This window comes from Chlorocebus sabaeus, chromosome 23, assembly GCF_047675955.1.
Source record: "Chlorocebus sabaeus isolate Y175 chromosome 23, mChlSab1.0.hap1, whole genome shotgun sequence".
In the NCBI taxonomy this organism is placed as follows: domain Eukaryota; kingdom Metazoa; phylum Chordata; class Mammalia; order Primates; family Cercopithecidae; genus Chlorocebus; species Chlorocebus sabaeus.
This window is the reverse complement of record NC_132926.1, coordinates 18,910,434-18,929,682: the sequence shown is the minus strand read 5'-3', so window position 1 is coordinate 18,929,682 and position 19,249 is coordinate 18,910,434. Positions and strand designations below refer to the sequence as shown.

The 19,249-nt window shown below is 38.9% G+C and overlaps 1 protein-coding gene across 2 annotated transcripts; it reads left to right on the top strand.

Moving 5' to 3' along the window:
• Nucleotides 1–2,321: 2,321 nt before the first annotated feature.
• On the top strand, nucleotides 2,322–18,365 carry MAT2B (methionine adenosyltransferase 2 non-catalytic beta subunit). 2 transcript variants are annotated; one of them, XM_037995364.2, is made up of 7 exons: nucleotides 2,322–2,678; nucleotides 11,235–11,429; nucleotides 12,794–12,908; nucleotides 13,082–13,234; nucleotides 15,726–15,919; nucleotides 16,765–16,878; nucleotides 17,396–18,365. In XM_037995364.2, the coding sequence occupies exons 1-7, from the start codon at nucleotides 2,649–2,651 to the stop codon at nucleotides 17,564–17,566; spliced, it is 972 nt and encodes a 323-aa protein (XP_037851292.1). In that variant the 5' UTR covers nucleotides 2,322–2,648; the 3' UTR covers nucleotides 17,567–18,365. The 2 variants fall into 2 exon arrangements, with proteins under 2 accessions (XP_037851292.1, XP_008013422.1); XM_008015231.3 differs by lacking the exon at nucleotides 2,322–2,678 and adding an exon at nucleotides 4,841–5,018.
• The last annotated feature ends 884 nt before the right edge of the window (nucleotides 18,366–19,249 follow it).

Genomic DNA, 19,249 nt, shown 5'->3' with positions numbered 1-19,249 from the left:
ACATGAAAGATGCCCTCCCATACTAGAAGTAAAGTAACATTCCTATCACCAAAGACAGGAAGTTAATGCCAGATAATTCTGTACCAACCTTATTAAAATAACTGATCTTCTAGCCTCAAAAAATGTAGTTACTTTTTCACAATTTAGTACTCTGTCTAATTTGGTATTTAATTGCAACTCTAACTGCATCTTTGGGTCTTCACTTTCTTAGGAAGGACCCATGCCACATAAAGCTTGTAGAAAATAGATTTGTATGCTTTTTTCCTGTTGATCTACCTTAATTTAATTCTTAAGTCTAGCTGAAAAACCCTGAAAAGACAGAAGTAAAATTTGCCTCCCTTATATTATCATTTGATGCTTTCAGTCTTTAACTTTGGCCATTCTGTTAGGTATGTAATGGTATCTTCACGTGGTTTTAATTTGCTTCTCTAATGTTGAGCATCTTTTTATGTGCTTATCGGCTACTCTTATATCTTCCTTTTTAAAGTGTTGTCCAGGTCGGGCGTGGTGGCTCATGCCTGTAATCCCAGCACCTCGGGAGGCTGAGGTAGGTGGATCATTTGAGGTCAGGAGCTCGAGCCTGAGCAACCTGGTGAAACCCTGACTCTACTCAAAATACAAAAATTAGCTGGGTGTGGTGGCATACACCTGTAATCCCAGCTACTCGGGAGGCTGAGGCAGGAGAATTGCTTGAACCCGGGAGGCAGAGGTTACAGTGAGCTGAGATCGTGCCACTGCAGTCCAGCCTGGCAGACAGAGTGAGACTCTGTCTCAATAATTAATAAATAAATAAATAGCATTGTATGGCAGATCCACCTGACAGCAATAACTTTAAGCATACCCTGAGAATGACCCTGTGGTCTAAGAAGAATGTGTGCTTGGAGCTAAAAATCCAGGAATGGCCAAGGCGAATATTCACTCCTTATCGATGGAGGACATCTGAGCCCCTGGTTCATCCCTTGCAACACAAGCTATACAGGTGATGGAGGCCCTTTGTTATGGGTTAAATGGAGGTTGCTAGGTGGAACATGCTAAGTGAAAATGCTATATAAACCACACTTTTTACAAACGGCAGTGGTTCTCCCATCCAGCCCACTGCCACTGGACTGTCCTCGTATTTAAGTTCCCTCAATAAACCCTATATCTGGTTCACTGTCTCTGGGTCTTTTCTTCAACCTCTCATACACGATGCCATTCCTGTTGGAGTCAATAGAAGTCTGACATGACAAGTGTCTGTTAAAAATTTCTGTCCATTTTAGAACTTGTTTTTTTAAAAATTATCGAGTTGTGGAGTTAATTGCTCTGAATATTAGTCCTTTTCAGATATATAGATATATAGATAGAGAGAGAGAGAGAGAGAGAGAGATTTCCCCTCCCGATAGCAAGACCCTGTCTCTAAACACACAAAAAGATTTTTTTAATTAGCTGGTTGTGGTTGTGCACGCCTGTGGTCCTAGCTGCTTGGGAAGCTGAGGCTGTAGAATTACGTGCGGCCCAGGAGTTCCAGGCTGCAGTGAGCTGTGATGGCACCACTGCTCTCCAGCCTGGGTGACAGAGGGAGACCCTGTCTTGAAACAATAAAAATAAATACATTATGCCCAGTTAGCCACTTGGGATCCATCCTGAAAGACTGGCTTTTTCAGGTTCACATTTGTTCACAAATGCAAACACATACACAACAATTCTTCATAATTTATATTAATAGATTTCTCTGAATGCCTCTTAGAGTTTACCATGTGCTGTGTGCTCTAAATGAATATAACATTAAAAGTTAGATGATTCTTTTAGTTCAACTCGAATGGCAATTTTTGATGTTCTTAAATTGGTACAGAGCCATAATCCAGAATAGCGGCGCAAAGCTCGCTGAGCATATTCATTGCCCTTCAAAGTCTTCGAAAACAGATTACTGGGCTTCCCTCCTAGAGAATGATTTCATTCCTTAGGTTCTGTGGTGCAGGCAGGTTTGGAAATCACTTATCTAAAAGTCCTTAATGCTTTGCGAAACTTAAGTCCACTCCATCTACCATTTTCTCAGAGGGCAGCGTAGTATTAATGGAAATGACCCGTTGCATTTTACTTCTTGCGTGCTGTTACCATCACCACCGCCTTTTACTCTCCTTTGAAATAATTAAAAAGCACTGGGAAGGGAAAGCAATGCAGAATTTTACTAAACATAATCTGTTGCAATAAGATGTAACTAAATAAAATGACAGAAAACTGTGCCTTTTAGAACAGGAATCAACTGCATGATCCGTGTGCTTTCCAAAAGCGTGGCTCACTCTTCTTCCGCAAGAGAAAACTACAACCAGTCTTGACAGGAAGTTGTTGGGTTTTTGTTTTTGTTAAATAGTTCTACCAAATAGTTTTGCAAATAGACCCAGGCTTGACTGGCAATTAAACATGAAACTTCTCATTGGGTATTTTCGAGACTGCCACGGGGAATCAGCTACCAGCTTACTGCCATGTGCATAACTGCACGAGATTCCGGGATCGGAATCAAAATGCTAATTTAAAAGGTCAAGTGAAGCTGCGCCTCACGTTTTGGCGTGCCTGCGCTCTCTGCAGGCAGCAGCGAACAAAGACCCAGCAAGAGAAGGCAGAGGCTAAGACCCATCCCGTGTCTGCTCTTCTGAAATAATTCTGGAGTCATGCCTGAAATGCCAGAGGACATGGAGCAGGTAAGAACTAGCAATTCAAGAAATGAAGCATTCTAGAGTAAGAGATGCTTTAAAAGCATTCCAGTGAACGCCTGCTAAAAACAGAATTGTTGTGTAAAGAAAATAGAAACGGGTGTCATTCATTTCCTTAAAACATAACCTCGGGACAAGGAAGAATAAGCCAACTTTAGTTACTGACCTGGAGAACCAGGTTATGAAGAACTCAGCTAAGTCTCATTAGCTGACAAGAATAAAATGCAAGACAGAACTGCAGTTTCATTTACCATTCTAAATGCAATTATGTATATAAAGTTTCTACATAAATAAGGTTTTTGTCTGTAGTTGTGTGTTCCAGATGTTCTTTGCCTTGGTATGAATTTAATCTGCTAACATAACTTTTAGTTTCAGGCTGCTCTCTTTAAATGTATAGACTTCACCACCACACCAAGTTGTACATTGTCTATGTAAGAATGGCGTTGGATTCGCATAGACCCTATCATCATTAATGATTAAAAACCGTATCCAAACATATGCCCCTAGAACTGTACCCAACTTTTACGGGGAAAGTATCAAGTCAGATTCTCAAAAGTAGCCAAGTTAAACTCTTTCTGTTCCTCAAGGCTAGGCTGCTCTGAGAATCAGAATGCTAATTGCACATGCTTGCCCTTAAACCTTCTTCTCGTTGAAGAAGGAAGAATTAATTTTCTTTTCTCCCATAGAAAGGTAAGATTACATCATGTGTTGCGACTAGAAACTTGAAACCGAATTCCCAGTTTTTAATAGAGGAGTATTAAGATGATCTTGGCTGCTCCCCCGGCTCTCCTCCCGCCCTCTTCTTTGTTGTCCCCGGATTATACTTGTTTAGCGCTGGGGCAGTCCTCAAGGATTCCCTAAATAATGCTAAACTGATGAACAGTAATCGCCTGTATTTTTTTTTTTTTTTAATTGGAACATAAGAAACCTCAGGCTGTCTTCGATTACTATTCTAGAGAAACTTATGTTTACACGAATGAGGAAATGAGTTTTTGTTGGGGGTAGGGGAGAAAGGAAAGTCTCGGTGTTCTGACGTGGAAAAACTTCTTTAAAAGGCTGCTTCGTCTTTAGTTTGAAAATAAAGCAAAAAGGATTAGGAGACGGGGAAAGGCCCTAGGAAAATCCAAGCAGTGGTCACGTTTGTGGGCGACGTTTAGAGCTTGCTATCCTGGGCACACAAGAACCGTTAGACTATTCGGTGCAAAGTTGGCAAATCCTACACGGCCTGTGCCAGGGTTTACTTTCTGCATAAATTTCACAGGCGTCCGACCCGGGTGGGGACGTTTTGCGATTTTGAACTGGAAGGGAAAGAAGTCGGCATCAGTACTTAGGGCTGATTGACTTTTAAAAGGTGGTAGAACGCCCAGCATTACACGCTGCTGCTTAAATTCTCGGTGCTTAGCAAGGCTGGGCTCGCGTGGCCCAATCCTGCAGTCCCCATCCTGTAGTCCCCGAGGCGGTGTTTCTCAAAGGGTGGGCTTGATTCTGGTTAAACCCGTTAAGAAGCCGGACCCTGGGCTCGTTTCTCATTATGTAATTATGGGTAAAGTCCAAGGACCTGCGTTTTGAAGAGGTACCTAAGTAATTCATCTTCCTTTCCCCCAAAACTTTTTATTTTTAATTAAAAATAGTTTTACATTTTTGAAATCTCACACACAGGTTTTTTCTTTTTTTAAGCATCCAGGAAGACAAATGGCTCAGACGCCAACCCTTTTCTTTTTATTCCTTGTCTTTTCTAAATCTTTAAAACCCACACCTAGGGCTCTAGAGATGTGTCCATTATGCTCTACCCACCTCCGCCCCCGCCCCCATGACTTTAAAATGCTTTTTATTCTACTTTATATATTGCTCAGTCGATCCTCATGCACTAAGCAGTCTGCAAACTTGAAACTCAAGGCGATCCAGTTCAATCTTTTCCCGAGTCAAGAAAAAATAGAAAAAAAGTAGACGAAAAAAAGCACACAAATAAAATCTCCGATACAAAACCTGAGTTCACTGCCTAAGGTCAGGGCCTTTCTTTTGTGTGTAGCTTTAACCACCGGCGCGTGGGCTGGGGGCGGACCGCGCGTGCCCTTCCTCTTTCTGGGGCGTCGGCAGAACGTGGCCAATCAACGGGCGCGGCTATGGCAGCGGAAGCCGGAAGCGGCGAGCGGGGTCGTTCTGGGCCTAGGGAAGGCGGGCCGAGGGCGTCTGAGCTGAGGCCCGCGTCGATCCTGGGTTGGAGGAGGTGGCGGCCGGTGAGGCTGCGGCGTGAAGACGGCGGGCATGGTGGGGCGGGAGAAAGAGCTCTCTATACACTTTGTTCCCGGGAGCTGCCGGCTGGTGGAGGTGAGGGAGTCGGCCTGGGCGTCTCCGGTGGGAGCGGGGGCGCCGAGGGGGACGAGCCGCCGGGGCTCGGGCGGCTTTCCAGGCGTATTCCGCCCGGGTCAGAGCCTCCGGCAAGGGGTGGTTTCACCGCCACCCTCCCAGCCCCGGATCCGAGGGGGGCGCCACCGAGTTTGTTTATCTCGGCGCACACGGGTCAGTGTTTTTTTCTTCCAGCCACTGCGGCAGGAAGCAAGTAGGTGGAGATTTTACTTTCGAGTTCAGTCTCTGCTGACGACGAAGAGGTTTTTCAGAGTTGTGTCTGTTTTGATTTTGTTTTTCCCCTTTTCTTCATCTTTGGTTCGTATTCCTCTATCTTACAAGTTCGTAGGTTTGAGAAAGAACAGGAAAAGGTGACTTCACACAAATAACATTGCTGGAGATGACAACTTACGGAACTCTTTAAGTTCTCGGCACTGTTATGCGCTTGACGGGCTTTACTTTAATCCTCCACTGTGAGATACTGTTATTGCCTCATTTTAGAGATGAGAAAACAGGCGTAGAGGGTGAAACATTGGCCCACGTTCATTCCGTAAGGTTGGAGCCTGGAATTCAGATACAGGTTTGTGTGACTGTCTCGGGCTTTGAACCACTACGGAGTATCCCTGAAGGAAGATTATGATGATGATTGGAAGATCCATCTCTGGTGCCCCTCGCACCCCCGCCCCATCTTGTTCCATTCCACTTAAGGGCTTCCAGCATTAATCTAACAACAGAACATATCCAACCCTGGGGGTAAGAACACTGCTGCTGCCCAGACCATGTCTTTTGGAGAGAAGAGAGAATATAGGAGATGGCTGTTTTTGTTAATGCAGTTTTCGTGCTTCCAAATGTATTTAGGGTTTAGGGTTTTCAAATCACGTTGGTTCTTTGAGGGTAAAGTTAGGATAAATGGTCTATTAAACTTCTATGTTCCTAGGTCCTCCAGACGGTGCTGAGTGCATGTTACGTATATTTACATTTATATGTATGCATTCGTATGTGTACGTGTGCATATGAAGCTTAATCTACTTTCACAAAAAGAAGTTCAGTATAAAAATGAAAATAGCTTTTCGTGTTTTCCTTCCTTAAAAATGAAACAACGAAGAGCTTGGCACAGACTTACTGCTGTCAAAACCTGTAGAATTAAAGCTTACTGACTCATGAGAACGAGAGCTGTCTCATAGTTAATGTTGGAGAAGCAGCCTAGAGTGGTTCCTGCTAGTAATACTGTGTGTGGGGCACGGTAGGAGTTAGACCAGTCCCACCTAAGTAGTTAGAGAATCTTAAAAAGTAAAGCCCAGTAATGTTTACTTAAAAGGTCTGTTTCTGGGGAATTAAAAAATAAACATGAAACTGTGCCAAGTTTTAAAGTTTCCAAAAACGACAAGGCATTTACCACTGAAATTTAGGGAAGCCCCCCTCCACATATTAGTAATAGTCCATTCTTTACTTTTCTAGGCATTTTTTAGTAGACAGTAATGCAAGTGTGCTACAGTAGAAATCACTGTCCCAGAGAACCGTGTTGGACCATTCAGAAAGAGCCATCTATCTCCCATTACCTATACAATTTGGTATCATTCGATTAGATAGAATAATAACAGTAGCTCCACATTTATTTATATGTATTTCATTTTTCAAGAAATGTTTTTTTGATGTCCATAAATCTGGTCCCATCGGAGTGGTTGAATTCTGTACTTCAAAGTTTAGACAATAAGAGGCAGATACGTTTAGAGTAACTTAAACTGATACTAGATATACTTTCCCCCATATAATAAAAGTTGAGAAAAAGTAGACTTCAGGCAAAGTATTATCAACTCTTTATTGTGCCTTGAGTGAACTAGATACCATTTTGTTCTTTCATTCTGAGTTTCTTAAAGTGTTTAGCCATTTCTTCCTTGTGCACAGCTAAAATAGGGAGTGCAGGTCCAAAGTAGTTTTTAGAGGGATATTTCTTTTTCTAAAGAACGAACCAGAAAGCCCCAACAAAACAGTGTAAGAGGCAGAGTACTGTTTATATAGGAGCTCAAAAATAGAGATATTTGTTTAGCATATTTTAAATTTCGGAGTAATGCTTATTCAGAGGAAAAGTTATCTTGTTTAACTGAATGAAACTATTCAGACTCCTTGTGGTAGGAATAATATGGAAACTTAGAAATGTAGAACTTTAAAGCTGAAAGAGCCTTAGTCATTTTGTCTAAATGCCTCCCGCATGTACCAGTGAGGAATTAGATCAATAGAGATAGAATAACTTCTTAACACCAGTTTGTGGCAGAACAGATAAAACTGTAATCATTCATGAAACCAAATATTAGTTCAAAGGATTGAGACAAAATGCAGTGTATTTGACTTGACTAGAGAAGCAAGAAGACTCAGGTTCTGGTTCCAGCTTTTTTACTGTAGACAAAACCTTTAACACCAGACTTCTTGTTCCTCGCTTTGGAAATACCTTTTCTAACAAGCCTTTTTTTTTTTTTTTTTTTTTCCTTCTTGCTCTGTCGCCCAGTCTGGAGTGCAGTGGCTCAATCTTTGCTCACTGCAACCTCTGCCTCCAGGGTTCAAGCGATTCTCCTGCCTCAGTCTCCCAAGTAGCTGAGATTTTAGGCGCCCACCACCATGCCCGACTAGTTTTTGTATATTTGGTAGAGACAGGGTTTCACCATGTTGGCCAGGCTGGTTTTGAACCCCTGACCTCAGGTGATCCGCCCACCTTGGCCTCCCAAAGTGCTGGGATTACAGGTGTGAGCCATGGCACCCGGCCTCAAACTGCTGTTATTAAAAAAAACAAAAACAACTATGATTATATACTCATATAACATGTTAGTTTTCTTTTTAGTTGTTTTTTTGAGACGAAGTCTCGTTCTTGTTCCCCAGGCTGGAGTGCGATGGTGCGATCTCAGCTCACTACAACCTCCGCCTCTCGCGTTCAAGCGATTCTCCTGCCTCAGCCTCCTGAGTAGCCGAGATTACCTAAAATTACCTAAAAAACATATGAAACAGTGTACAGTACCCAGCGGTCAGATGTCAGTGCTGAAGATTTTTATTAAGAGTGAGGATCTGAAGTGCAAGCATTTACTGAAATGGAAATGATACTGCACAACATTCTGTTTGAAAATTAACATGAATAGGCCGGGGCCCACTGGAGGCCTTACATAGTAACCTAGGGGTATAAGGATGTAAAGCTGCCTTTTCTCCTGCAACTCTACTTCCTTTTTTAAGTTAAGCGTATTATATTCCCTAAAGAGCCTTATTCTTCTCTATACTTAACACTGCATCAACTCCAAAATGCTCTTAATTATAATAAGATCATCTGGGCTCTTATTTAAGTTGCACTAAGCAAAAAATACTGCCCAACTATAACAATTCTTAAGATTTTTTTTTTTAATTCATTTAACAGATGTTAAAATGAAACAAGTGTACTTCACAGAATCAGTGAAGTACCCAGATCTTAATTCACTGTTGAGTAACTTTTGTGGATTGTATAATGCTTTGGCTTCTATTTCAAGTTTTCTTTTTTAAGGGAGAAAGATACTGTTGTCATTTTGAGAAAGGTAGATGGCACTTTTTGTTTTGTTTGTATAAGAGAAACAGATTTTTATGAAAGCTTTGAACTTTACTGGAGTTCAGAGTACCCTTGTACTCTTAGTGCAGTCTCCAAATCACAGTGATCAGCATCATTTGTTGGAACTTGTTGGGATTGCAAATTATCAAGTCCCACCCCAGACCTTTGTGATCTAAAAGCTCTCCAGGTGATTCTGATCCACACTGAAACCTGAGAACCACTGACCTTAGGAACTGTGGTTACCTGTTCCTACAGTGAACTAAAAAGCGAGAAACTTGGAAGAAACCAAATTATCTCTTTTATAGTATTTTTTTCAGGAATCTTTACAGTATTTACCCTGTGTAAATTGTTTTGTCTGTTGTATCTGTACTAGACTTGGCATGTTTTCTCCTCTTTACAGTTCAATCTTTGTAGAGCTGTTTTCTTGCCAAATTTCAAAGAAAATATTTTGTTGGCTGAAATCCTTGTTTTCATAGATCAGTTGGTTTAGAGCCAAGTTTTGCAACGCAGCCTGAATGAAATTGCTTTCAACTTTTAAAATGTCTTCAAATTGGTTGAACTAAGGAAAAATAATCCTAAGAATTTACCTTTATACTATCTTTCCCTGTTAGTCTTTTCATTTTAGGTTTTTGATATGCTAGAAATACTTGATTTCGGTGTCTTTTTTTTTTTTTTTTTAAATGTATGTATTCGGCTAAGTAATTGAGCTAAGGGCTTTAAACGGTCTTTGGTTATTGTATATGTATTTAAAGTTTTTGATAGCTCAGAATTAGGTGACTATAACAACTCTTGAGATAAAATAACTGGTTTGTTTTTTTAATAGTAAAAGTTGACTTTATTCAAGATCCTGGTGGGAAACTTGGTGTTACCTGTCTTGGGAAGAAGGGACATTTTTGGAACTATGCTTGGAAACATAGAATTTAAATTGTTTCCTAAATAGTTGTTCTTTTTCATTTCTGTGTGTAAGAATTTATTTGTTTCACAGTAGCAACACAGATCTGCTTACAATATTTTTTCTTATCCTTTGTGTTTATTAATTTTAGCTTTTTTTTTTTGGAGATGGAGTCTCACTCTTGTTACCCAGGCTGGAGTACAGTGGCGCGCTCTTGGCTCATTGCAACCTCCACCTCCCGGGTTCAGGCAGTTCTCCTGCCTCAGCCTTCCGAGTAGCTGGGATTACAGGTACCTGTGACCACGCCTGGCTAATTTTTTTGTATTTTTTAGAAGAGGTGGGGTTTCACCATGTTGGCCAGGCTGATCTTGAACTCCTGACCTCAGGTGATCTGCCCAGCTCGGCGTCCCAAAGTATTGGGATTACAGGAATGAGCCACTGCGCCTGGCCAATTTTTAACTATTCTGTGTAGGTAAATTTAGGGTTAACTAAGGAACATTTACCAATTTGGTTAAACTTAGAAAGCATTTAAGTGTTGTAAGGACCAAGTTTTTTTTCTCCTCATAAATTCCTTTGAAATATTGATTAATTCTCTACCTTGGGTCCATCAAAGTATGATAAACCATTGAGACTTGAAAGAACATTTGGAATTAAAATCTGAAGACCAGAAATGTCAGCTTGTAAATATATTGGCAGATTTGACCCAAATACTAATCAGGCCTTAGAATAGGTAAACTTAAAACACATTTCTCTCTAGATACTCAAAGAGCACCTTCAGTCATATCTATAGGAGCAAGACAAATTGTAAAGTCTTATAAACTGAAAAATGTAATGTTATTGACTATTTAGGTACTTGGAGCAAAAGCATTAAAAAAGTTGCTGTTTATTCATTTGGGCATTGTCAATCATAAAACTAGGATTTTCTGTTAACATAGGAAATATAAATCTACATAATTCCTTGCATATCATCTTGTGTTCCTTTCCTTGGGAAAGATTATTATAACTTTTTTTTAATTAAAAAAAATTTTTTTTTTTGAGACAGGGTCTCACTCTATCCCCCAGACTGGAGTGCATGTCATGATCTTTGCTTATTACAGCCTCGATCTCCCAGGCCCAAGTGATCCTCCCACCCCAGCCTCCCAAGTAGCTAGGACTACTGGCATGCACCACCTGTAGCTCAGCTAATTTTTGCTTTTTTTTTTTCTTTTGTAAGGGTGGGGTTTCACCATGTTGCCCAGGCTGGTCTCGAACTCCTGGGCTCAGATGATCCATCCGCCTTGGCCTCCCAAAGTGCTGGGATTAAAGGCATGAGCCACCATGCCTGGCAAAAACTTTTTCTTAAGGGATACAGTTTTTTATATGGTTTGATTAATCATTGTTCTAACTGTATTTATTACATTTTTAAGTTGTGTTTTCTGTTTTTTTATTTTAAAAGTTTATTTTTATAAATATAAAGCATATTTTTACTTTTTTTTTGTATTGAGACAGGGGTCTCACTATGTTACCCAGGCTAGTCTCAAACTCCTGGGCCCAACGGATCTGCCTGCCTCGCATTCCCAAAGTGTTGGAATTACAGGCATGAGCCTAGTGCCCAGCTCTAACTTAACTTTAGAATTGGCTTGCAGATACGGGACATGAACCAAAATACGTAGAATTAAGAAATTTAGGGAACAACGATGGTGACTAATTTATTTGAGAGAATTATTTTCAAAGTTAGTAACTCTTTCTTTCCCCCTTCACCTTTTAGGAGGAAGTTAACATCCCTAATAGGAGGGTTCTGGTTACTGGTGCCACTGGGCTTCTTGGCAGAGCTGTACACAAAGAATTTCAGCAGAATAATTGGCATGCTGTTGGCTGTGGTTTTAGAAGAGCAAGACCAAAATTTGAACAGGTTAATCTGTTGGATTCTAATGCAGTTCATCACATCATTCATGATTTTCAGGTATGATTTAGGTTATTTTAAGATATACATGAACAATATTAGGAATTGTCTGGATGATATAGAAAATATCCTTGCTCTGAAGGAAATTACTATGCTTGAAAGCGCTAAAGCTATAACTTATTATGCAGTAGCATTTTTTTCAGTTAGTATGACATGGCATATGTAATCCTTAAATTTTGACACATTGATAAAGACAAATACGAAGCATTTTGTAAAAAGCTTAATGTTTATAGAGTGCCTTCTAAGTAATACTTTCTCTGCAGATGGTTTTCAGATGTTACTGTAAACCTCACAACACTGCAAAATGGTTATTATTTTCATTTTAGAGCTGAGGAAGCAGGGTCAGGTTTTTGGTATCACTGATACTATTCTTCCTTTGACATGGATTTATTAGATACTTAAATCATGTTAATTGCATTAATGATAGCTCTTTCCTCCAGTCCAAATTGGGGGATAAAACTTGTTTTGATTTAGAAACACTTTTGTTTTAATCTGTTTTGTTTTTGTTTTTGAGACGTAGTCTTGCTCTGTTGCCCAGGCTGGAGTGCAGTGGTGGAGTTTCAGCTCACTGCAGCCTCCGCCTCCCAGGGTTCAAGCAGTTCTCCTGCCTCAGCTTCCTGAGTACCTGAGACTACAGGTCTGCGCAACCACACCTGGCTAATTTTTATATTTCTAGTAGAGATGGGGTTTCACCACGTTGGCCAGGCTGGTCTCGAACTCCTGACCTCAAGTGATCCACCCTCCTCGGTCTCCCAAAGTGCTGGGATTATAGGTTTGAGCCACCACGCCCAGCCTAGAAACACGGTTGTTTTATTTTCAAACGGAGTCTCACTCTGTCGCCCAGCGTGGAGTACGATAGATGGATCACAGCCCACCATAGCCTTGAGTGCCTTGGCTCAAGTGATCCTTCTGCCTCAGCCTCCACAACAGTTAAAACTACAGGCTCACGCCACCACGCCTGGCTGATTTTTAATTTTTTTTGTAGAGATTGAGTACCACTATGTTGCCCAGTCTTACCTTGAACTCCTGGCCTCAAGCAGTCTCTTACCTCAACCTCCCAAAGTGTTGGAATTACATGCATGAGCCATCACACCAGAATAAAAATACAGTAGTTGACAGTTTTTTTTTTGGTTTGTGTCTACATATTATGAAATACTGTTTTCAGTCCCTATAAATATTTTAAGTTTGAACCTTGCAGGGAAAAGAAGCAGCTTGACAGAATTACATTAGAAATTACAATGATTTATTCTTAGTTGAAGGAATGTTGATTTAATGCACATTTTTCTCTGAATTAATTTTCAGAAGGCTGTAATACCTCTTTCATTTTATTTTGAGTTAAAAAGATGTCAATGCTTAACTTCCAGCCCCATGTTATAGTGCATTGTGCAGCAGAGAGAAGACCAGATGTTGTAGAAAATCAGCCAGATGCTGCCTCTCAACTTAATGTGGATGCTTCTGGGAATTTAGCAAAGGAAGCAGGTAATGATGACTTTATAAAATTTTCATAAAATATTAAGTGATTGCTGAGTTTTTAAAAATTAAAGTTTTGTAGATGGTTATTTGTTTTTATATATCATGAAAAACCATTCTAAATTCCATGAAAGAGTAATGTCATGTAAAAATTTAATGGATTTGTCTTCTTTTTTATGTAGCTGCTGTTGGAGCATTTCTCATCTACATTAGCTCAGATTATGTATTTGATGGAACAAATCCACCTTACAGAGAGGAAGACATACCAGCTCCCCTAAATTTGTATGGCAAAACAAAATTAGATGGAGAAAAGGCTGTCCTGGAGAACAATTTAGGTAAGATGTAATCTCTTTAGCCCCTGATTGTTTTTGAAGACTTTAAAAATCTTTTATACCTATACATATAAATGTTTTTAAATTTAAAATGTTAGTCAATGAATATGACTCATTAGAGAAAATTAAAATATATTTAATAAAAAAAAAAATTCTAAGAGATAACTACGTGAATCCTTCAAGACAGTTTCCACTATCAGTGTTTACATATTCATCTTTACACATAGAAAACAAGTCAGGTAATGCAAGCTTTTGTAACTTATTTTCAGAAAACAGGGCAGTATAATAGAGTGAGATATTCTGTTATATGTATATGTATTCTTTTATATGTATGTTATTCTGTTATACGTATATGTATTTTGTTTTTATGTATTCTGTTATATGTGTTAGCGTTCTGTTATATGTATGGTGTTTCTTTTTTCCTATATGTGAGTTTGTGTATAATACACATCTCCTTATGTAAAAAGTATACACTCCTTAGAAAAAATGTAAAATTACTAAGAATAAAAATTCTCATAAATGCTGCCTCAGAGAGAGAAACACCAAATGTGATTAAGTGTGGAAGCATTTTTATATATTTTCAACAAATGTATGCATGTTGTTTCATAACCTGTTTTTTTCTCCCTCAACATCTTTGCATTTCAGTACAAGTGGAGCGAGCTCTGGGATATCTTACTCCTATCAGTGGCTGCATAGAACTTAATTTAATGAGCCCCTGCACTAAAACTACTGCCTTAGACTGTGCTATGGCCTTGAGAAGCAGTCCTAGCATAGAATACCTTACTAACGGACATTTAGGTTTTTTTTAAAGTTTTCTTGTATCACAAATTATTCTGTCGAAATCATCCTTGAATACATTTGTCTCAGTTTATTTCATGCTGCTATAACAGAACACCAACAACTCAGTAATTTATAAAGAACAGAAATTTATTTCACACAGTTCTAGAGGCTGAGAAGTCCAAGATCAAGGTGTGAGGATCTTTCTGGCCCTCAAGAGGGCAGGAATGCTGTGTTCTCACATGGCAGAAGAGCAGAAAGGGATGTGCTCCTTCCTTCAAGCCCTTTTATAATGGCATTGATCTATTCATGAGAGCAGAGCGCTGATGACCACCTAAACGCCTCCCAAAATGCCCCACCTCCCAATACTGTTGCTTCATACATTAAGTTTCAACATGGATTTTTGGAGAGGACAAAAGCATTCAAACCATAGCAATATCTAAGTTCTCTTGCCATATAATTTAAAAGAAAATGTTTGATTTGCAGTTAAAATGTTAACTATTACATACCATCAGCAGGGACCATTATATAATCTAAATATTAATGAGTGCTTGTAAAACTAATGTGAACGCTCATATACCCTTCACATAGATTCACAAATTTTAATGTTTTGTCACATTTGTTTTATACGTATGCTTTTGCCAGACCCATTGATAATTAGTTGAATTTCATCTCCAGGTACTTCACCTTTTATCTTCTAACACCAAGAATGTTCTTTACATAATTACAATGCAGTTATACATTGGAAACTTAACATTAATATGATACTGTAATCAAATACAAATCTATTTAGGAATTTTCTCATTTATGCCAAAAATGTCCTTTATTGCTTTTATTTTTTAATGTAGCATCCAAAGACTATTAATTCCATTTAGTTGTCATGATAGGTTTTATTTTTAGTGATCGTAATAATGTAGGATTTTTATATATAAAAACTAGTCCAAATGACAGAAGATACTTAGCAAATGTGTTTTTGAGTTTTCTTCTTTTTTTGTTTTTTGGGACAGAGTCTCAGTCGCCTGGGGTGGAGTGCAGTGGAACACAGCTCACTATAGCCTTGACCTCCTTGGCTTAAACGATCCTCCCACCACGAATGGCTAATATTTTTACATTTTGTAGAGAGGAGGTCTCACTATGTTGCCCAGGCTGGTCTCGAACTCCTGGGCTCAAGTAGTCCTCCTGCCTTGGCCTCCCAAGTGCTGGAACTACAGGTATGAGCCCCACCACACTCAGCCTTTGACTGTTTTTAATTTTATTTTTGAGGCAGGGTCTCACTCTGTTGCCCAGGCTAGAGTACAGTGTTGCAGTTGTAGCTCATTGCAGCCTCAAACTTCCAGGCTCAAGAGATCCTCTTGCCTCACTCAGCCTCCCAAGTAGTTGGGACTACAGGCGTGTGCCACCATGCTCAGCTAATTTTCATTGTAATTTTTTGTAGAGACGATTTTTGCTATGATGCCCAGGCTGATATTGAACTCGTGGCCTCAAGTGATCCTTCTGCCTTGGCCTCCCAAAGTGCTAGCATTATAGGCATGAGCCACTGCGCCTGGCCTTGACTATTTTTACATTGCATTGTCACAAGTGAACTGTGTCATTATGTTTTTTTTTAATTAAAAGGCAAGGTTTCTACTTTGATATTATTTAAATCGACACCCTTGTATCTTACATCAAAATTTAAGAGCCAGTCAGCTTTAAAATATTTGCTTTTATTCTTCTCTAGGAGCTGCTGTTTTGAGGATTCCTATTCTGTATGGGGAAGTTGAAAAGCTCGAAGAAAGTGCTGTGACTGTTATGTTTGATAAAGTGCAGTTCAGCAACAAGTCAGCAAACATGGATCACTGGCAGCAGAGGTTCCCCACACATGTCAAAGATGTGGCCACTGTGTGCCGGCAGCTAGCAGAGAAGAGAATGCTGGTAAGAAGTATGCCTGAGACCTGTCTTAGCGAAGGTCCACTTTGTCTTTTCCATGCATGAACTTTCATAGCTATACTTGGAGTGTTACTGAGTGAAAGCCAGAAGTGCTTTTTTAAAACTATTAGACCAAATAAAAGTGGTTTACATATAGTACACTGTATTCATGAAGAATAAAAATAGTATGCTCTTCTGTCTGCATTTATTTCTTATGTACTATAGACCCCATCATTTCTTTTATTGCAAAGTGTTAGAAAACTTCAAAATAATCACCTAATGTCTGTTAAGAAGGTACTCTTTGGGGGCTGGGCATGGTGGCTCACACCTGTAATCCCAGCACATTTGAAAAAGTTAGTATTAAATATAATATCCATACAAAGAAAGATGAGACTGATTTAGTTTAGAATATTAATAGGATGACCACAGTTTTTTAATATATGAGAATTATATTTTGTAATACATAACATGACAATATTTAAGAAAGTTTAGCTCAACTTGAATAGTTCTATTAAGTTTTTGTTTTAGGGTAATTAAAAATACTCATTAAATTGGACTGTTTTCATAAAAATCTGTAATCACATTTTATATTCCCACCAATTAAGTAAAACTGGAGCCTTTTTTTGATTTTAAAAATTCTTAAGGTTTAAATTCTAGAAATTGCTCTTTTGTGTTTTGCTGGGAGTATTAGTAGGAATTTGATTTTAGATATCTTGGTGAGAGCTTTCCAGAAAAAGAGGGTTGCATTTTAGTTCCTAGACCTTATTCTAAATAAGCTTTTTTGTCAAACCTCTTATTGTACTCAACTCAAAAAGTTGAAACTATTGAATTCATTGTGTCATTGTTCTTAGGATCCATCAATTAAGGGAACCTTTCACTGGTCTGGCAATGAACAGATGACTAAGTATGAAATGGCGTGTGCAATTGCAGATGCCTTCAACCTCCCCAGCAGTCACTTAAGACCTGTAAGTACATGGCTTTAAAAACCTTCTCTAGATCCATCGCTATGGTATATATATTGCTGTGTTGGGTAACTTCATTTCTCAGTACTAATCAAAGTGAACTTTGCTTGTATGCTGGCTGTTCATAGTGCTGCTTTTCTCAAAATTATCATCTATAGAGAAGATCATGAGTATTGAAGTTTGTAGAATATGTATTATTGTCTTGATCGTGACAGGCATTTGGTTTATTTTTCCAGGGACTATCAAACCAGATTTCTTACGCTAAGAGCAAAAATGAGTAGCAAATATAAAACCTCAAAATGGCCAGGCGCAATGGCTCATGCCTGTAATCCCAACACTTTGGGAGGCTGAGGCAGGAGGATCCCTTGAGCCCAGGAGTTTGCGACAAGCCTGGGCAGTGGAGGGAGATCTCATCTCTGTTTAAAAATATATACATATTAAAAAAAAGGTCGGGGGGAACAAAGCCCTCAAATATAACCTTTCACTTACTTTTGATTTTTTTGTTTATCTTTCTTTAAAGATAACTGACAGCCCTGTCCTAGGAGCACAGCGTCCAAGAAATGCTCAGCTTGACTGCTCCAAATTGGAGACCTTGGGCATTGGCCAACGAACACCATTTCGAATTGGAATCAAAGAATCACTTTGGCCTTTCCTCATTGACAAGAGATGGAGACAAACGGTCTTTCATTAGTTTATTTGTGTTGGGTTTTGTTTTTTTTTTTTTTTTTTTAATGAAAAGTATAGTATGTGGCACTTTTTAAAGAACAAAGGAAATAGTTTTGTATGAGTACTTTAATTGTGACTCTTAGGATCTTTCAGGTAAATGATGCTCTTGCACTAGTGAAATTGTCTAAAGAAACTAAAGGGCAATGTTGCCCTGTTTTCAGTAATTTTTCTTTTTATCATTTTGTTTGTCCTGGCTAAACTTGGAGTTTGAGTATAGTAAATTATGATCCTTAAATATTTGAGAGCCAGGATGAAGCAGATCTGCTGTAGACTTTTCAGATGAAACACATTGTTCATTCTCATAAACTCCATATTTTCAGGATTTTTGAAGCTGTTGACCTTTTCATGTTGATTATTTTAAATTGTGTGAAATGGTATAAAAATCATTGGTGTTCATTATTTGCTTTGCTTGAGCTCAGATCAAAATGTTTGAAGAAAGGAACTTTATTTTTGCAAGTTACGTACAGTTTTTATGCTTGAGATATTTCAACATGTTATGTATATTGGAACTTCTACAGTTTGATGCTTCCTGCTTTTATAGCAGTTTATTGGGAGCACTTGAAAGAGCGTGTGTACATGTATTTTTTTCCTAGGCAAACATTGAATGCAAACGTGTATTTTTTTAATATAAATATATAACTGTCCTTTTCATCCCATGTCGCCGCTAAGTGATATGTCATATGTGTGGTTATACTCATAATAATGGGCCTTGTAAGTCTTTTACCATTCATGAATAATAATAAATATGTACTGCTGGCATGTAATGCTTAGTTTTCTTGTATTTACTTACCTTTTTAAATGTAAGGACCAAACTTCTAAACGAATTGTTGTTTTGTTGCTTTGATTTTTAAAAATTACATTCTTCTGATGTAACGTCTGATACATACAAAAGAATATAGTTTAATATATATTGAAATAAAACACAATAAAATTAACACTTGATCCAGAATGTGAACTTACCACCCCATCCTAGAATGTTACAGATACTGTATCTATTTGTGCCAACTGATTTTTTTTAACTAAAAATTAATAGCTATATAATCTTGTTATATAGTTGACCCTTGAACAGTATGGGTTTAGGGGCATCAACCTTGCATAGTCTAAAATCCACTATAATTCTTGACTCCCCAAATACTTAGTAAAAACCTGTTGACCAGAAGCCTTACTGATAAACATAGTCAATTAACATATTTCTATCTTCTGTGTATTATATACTATATTCTTAAAGTAACCTAGAGAAAATAAATGTTAGGAAAATCTCAGGGAAGGGAAAGTATATTTATTCATTAAGTGCAAGTAGATCATCATAAAGTTTTTTTTTTTTTTTTTTTTTTTTTTTTGAGACAGGGTCTCGCTCTGTCGCCCAGGCTGGAGTACAGTGGTGCATTCTCAGCTCACTGCAACCTCCACCTCCTGGGTTCACACGATTCTCCTCCCTCAGCCACTCAAGTAGCTGGGGTTACAGGCGCCTGTCACCACGCCCATCTGAGTTTTGTATTTTTAGTAGAGATGAGGCTTTGCCATGTTGGCTAGGCTGGTCTCAAACTCCTGCCCTCAAGCAATCCACCTGCCTCGGCCTCTCAAAAATGTTGGCACTACAGGCGTGAGCCACCACACCTGGCCTGGATCATAATAGAGTTCTTTATTC

What these genes read in the sequence shown, in the direction of transcription:
- MAT2B (XM_008015231.3), top strand. Translation starts at nt 4,956, where the DNA reads ATGGTGGGGCGGGAGAAAGAGCTCTCTATACACTTTGTTCCCGGGAGC. An exon ending in ACATCATTCATGATTTTCAG is followed by an intron (nt 11,430 to 12,793) that starts GTATGATTTAGG and finishes CTTAACTTCCAG; the next exon opens with CCCCATGTTATAGTGCATTG. An exon ending in GAATTTAGCAAAGGAAGCAG is followed by an intron (nt 12,909 to 13,081) that starts GTAATGATGACT and finishes TTTTTTATGTAG; the next exon opens with CTGCTGTTGGAGCATTTCTC.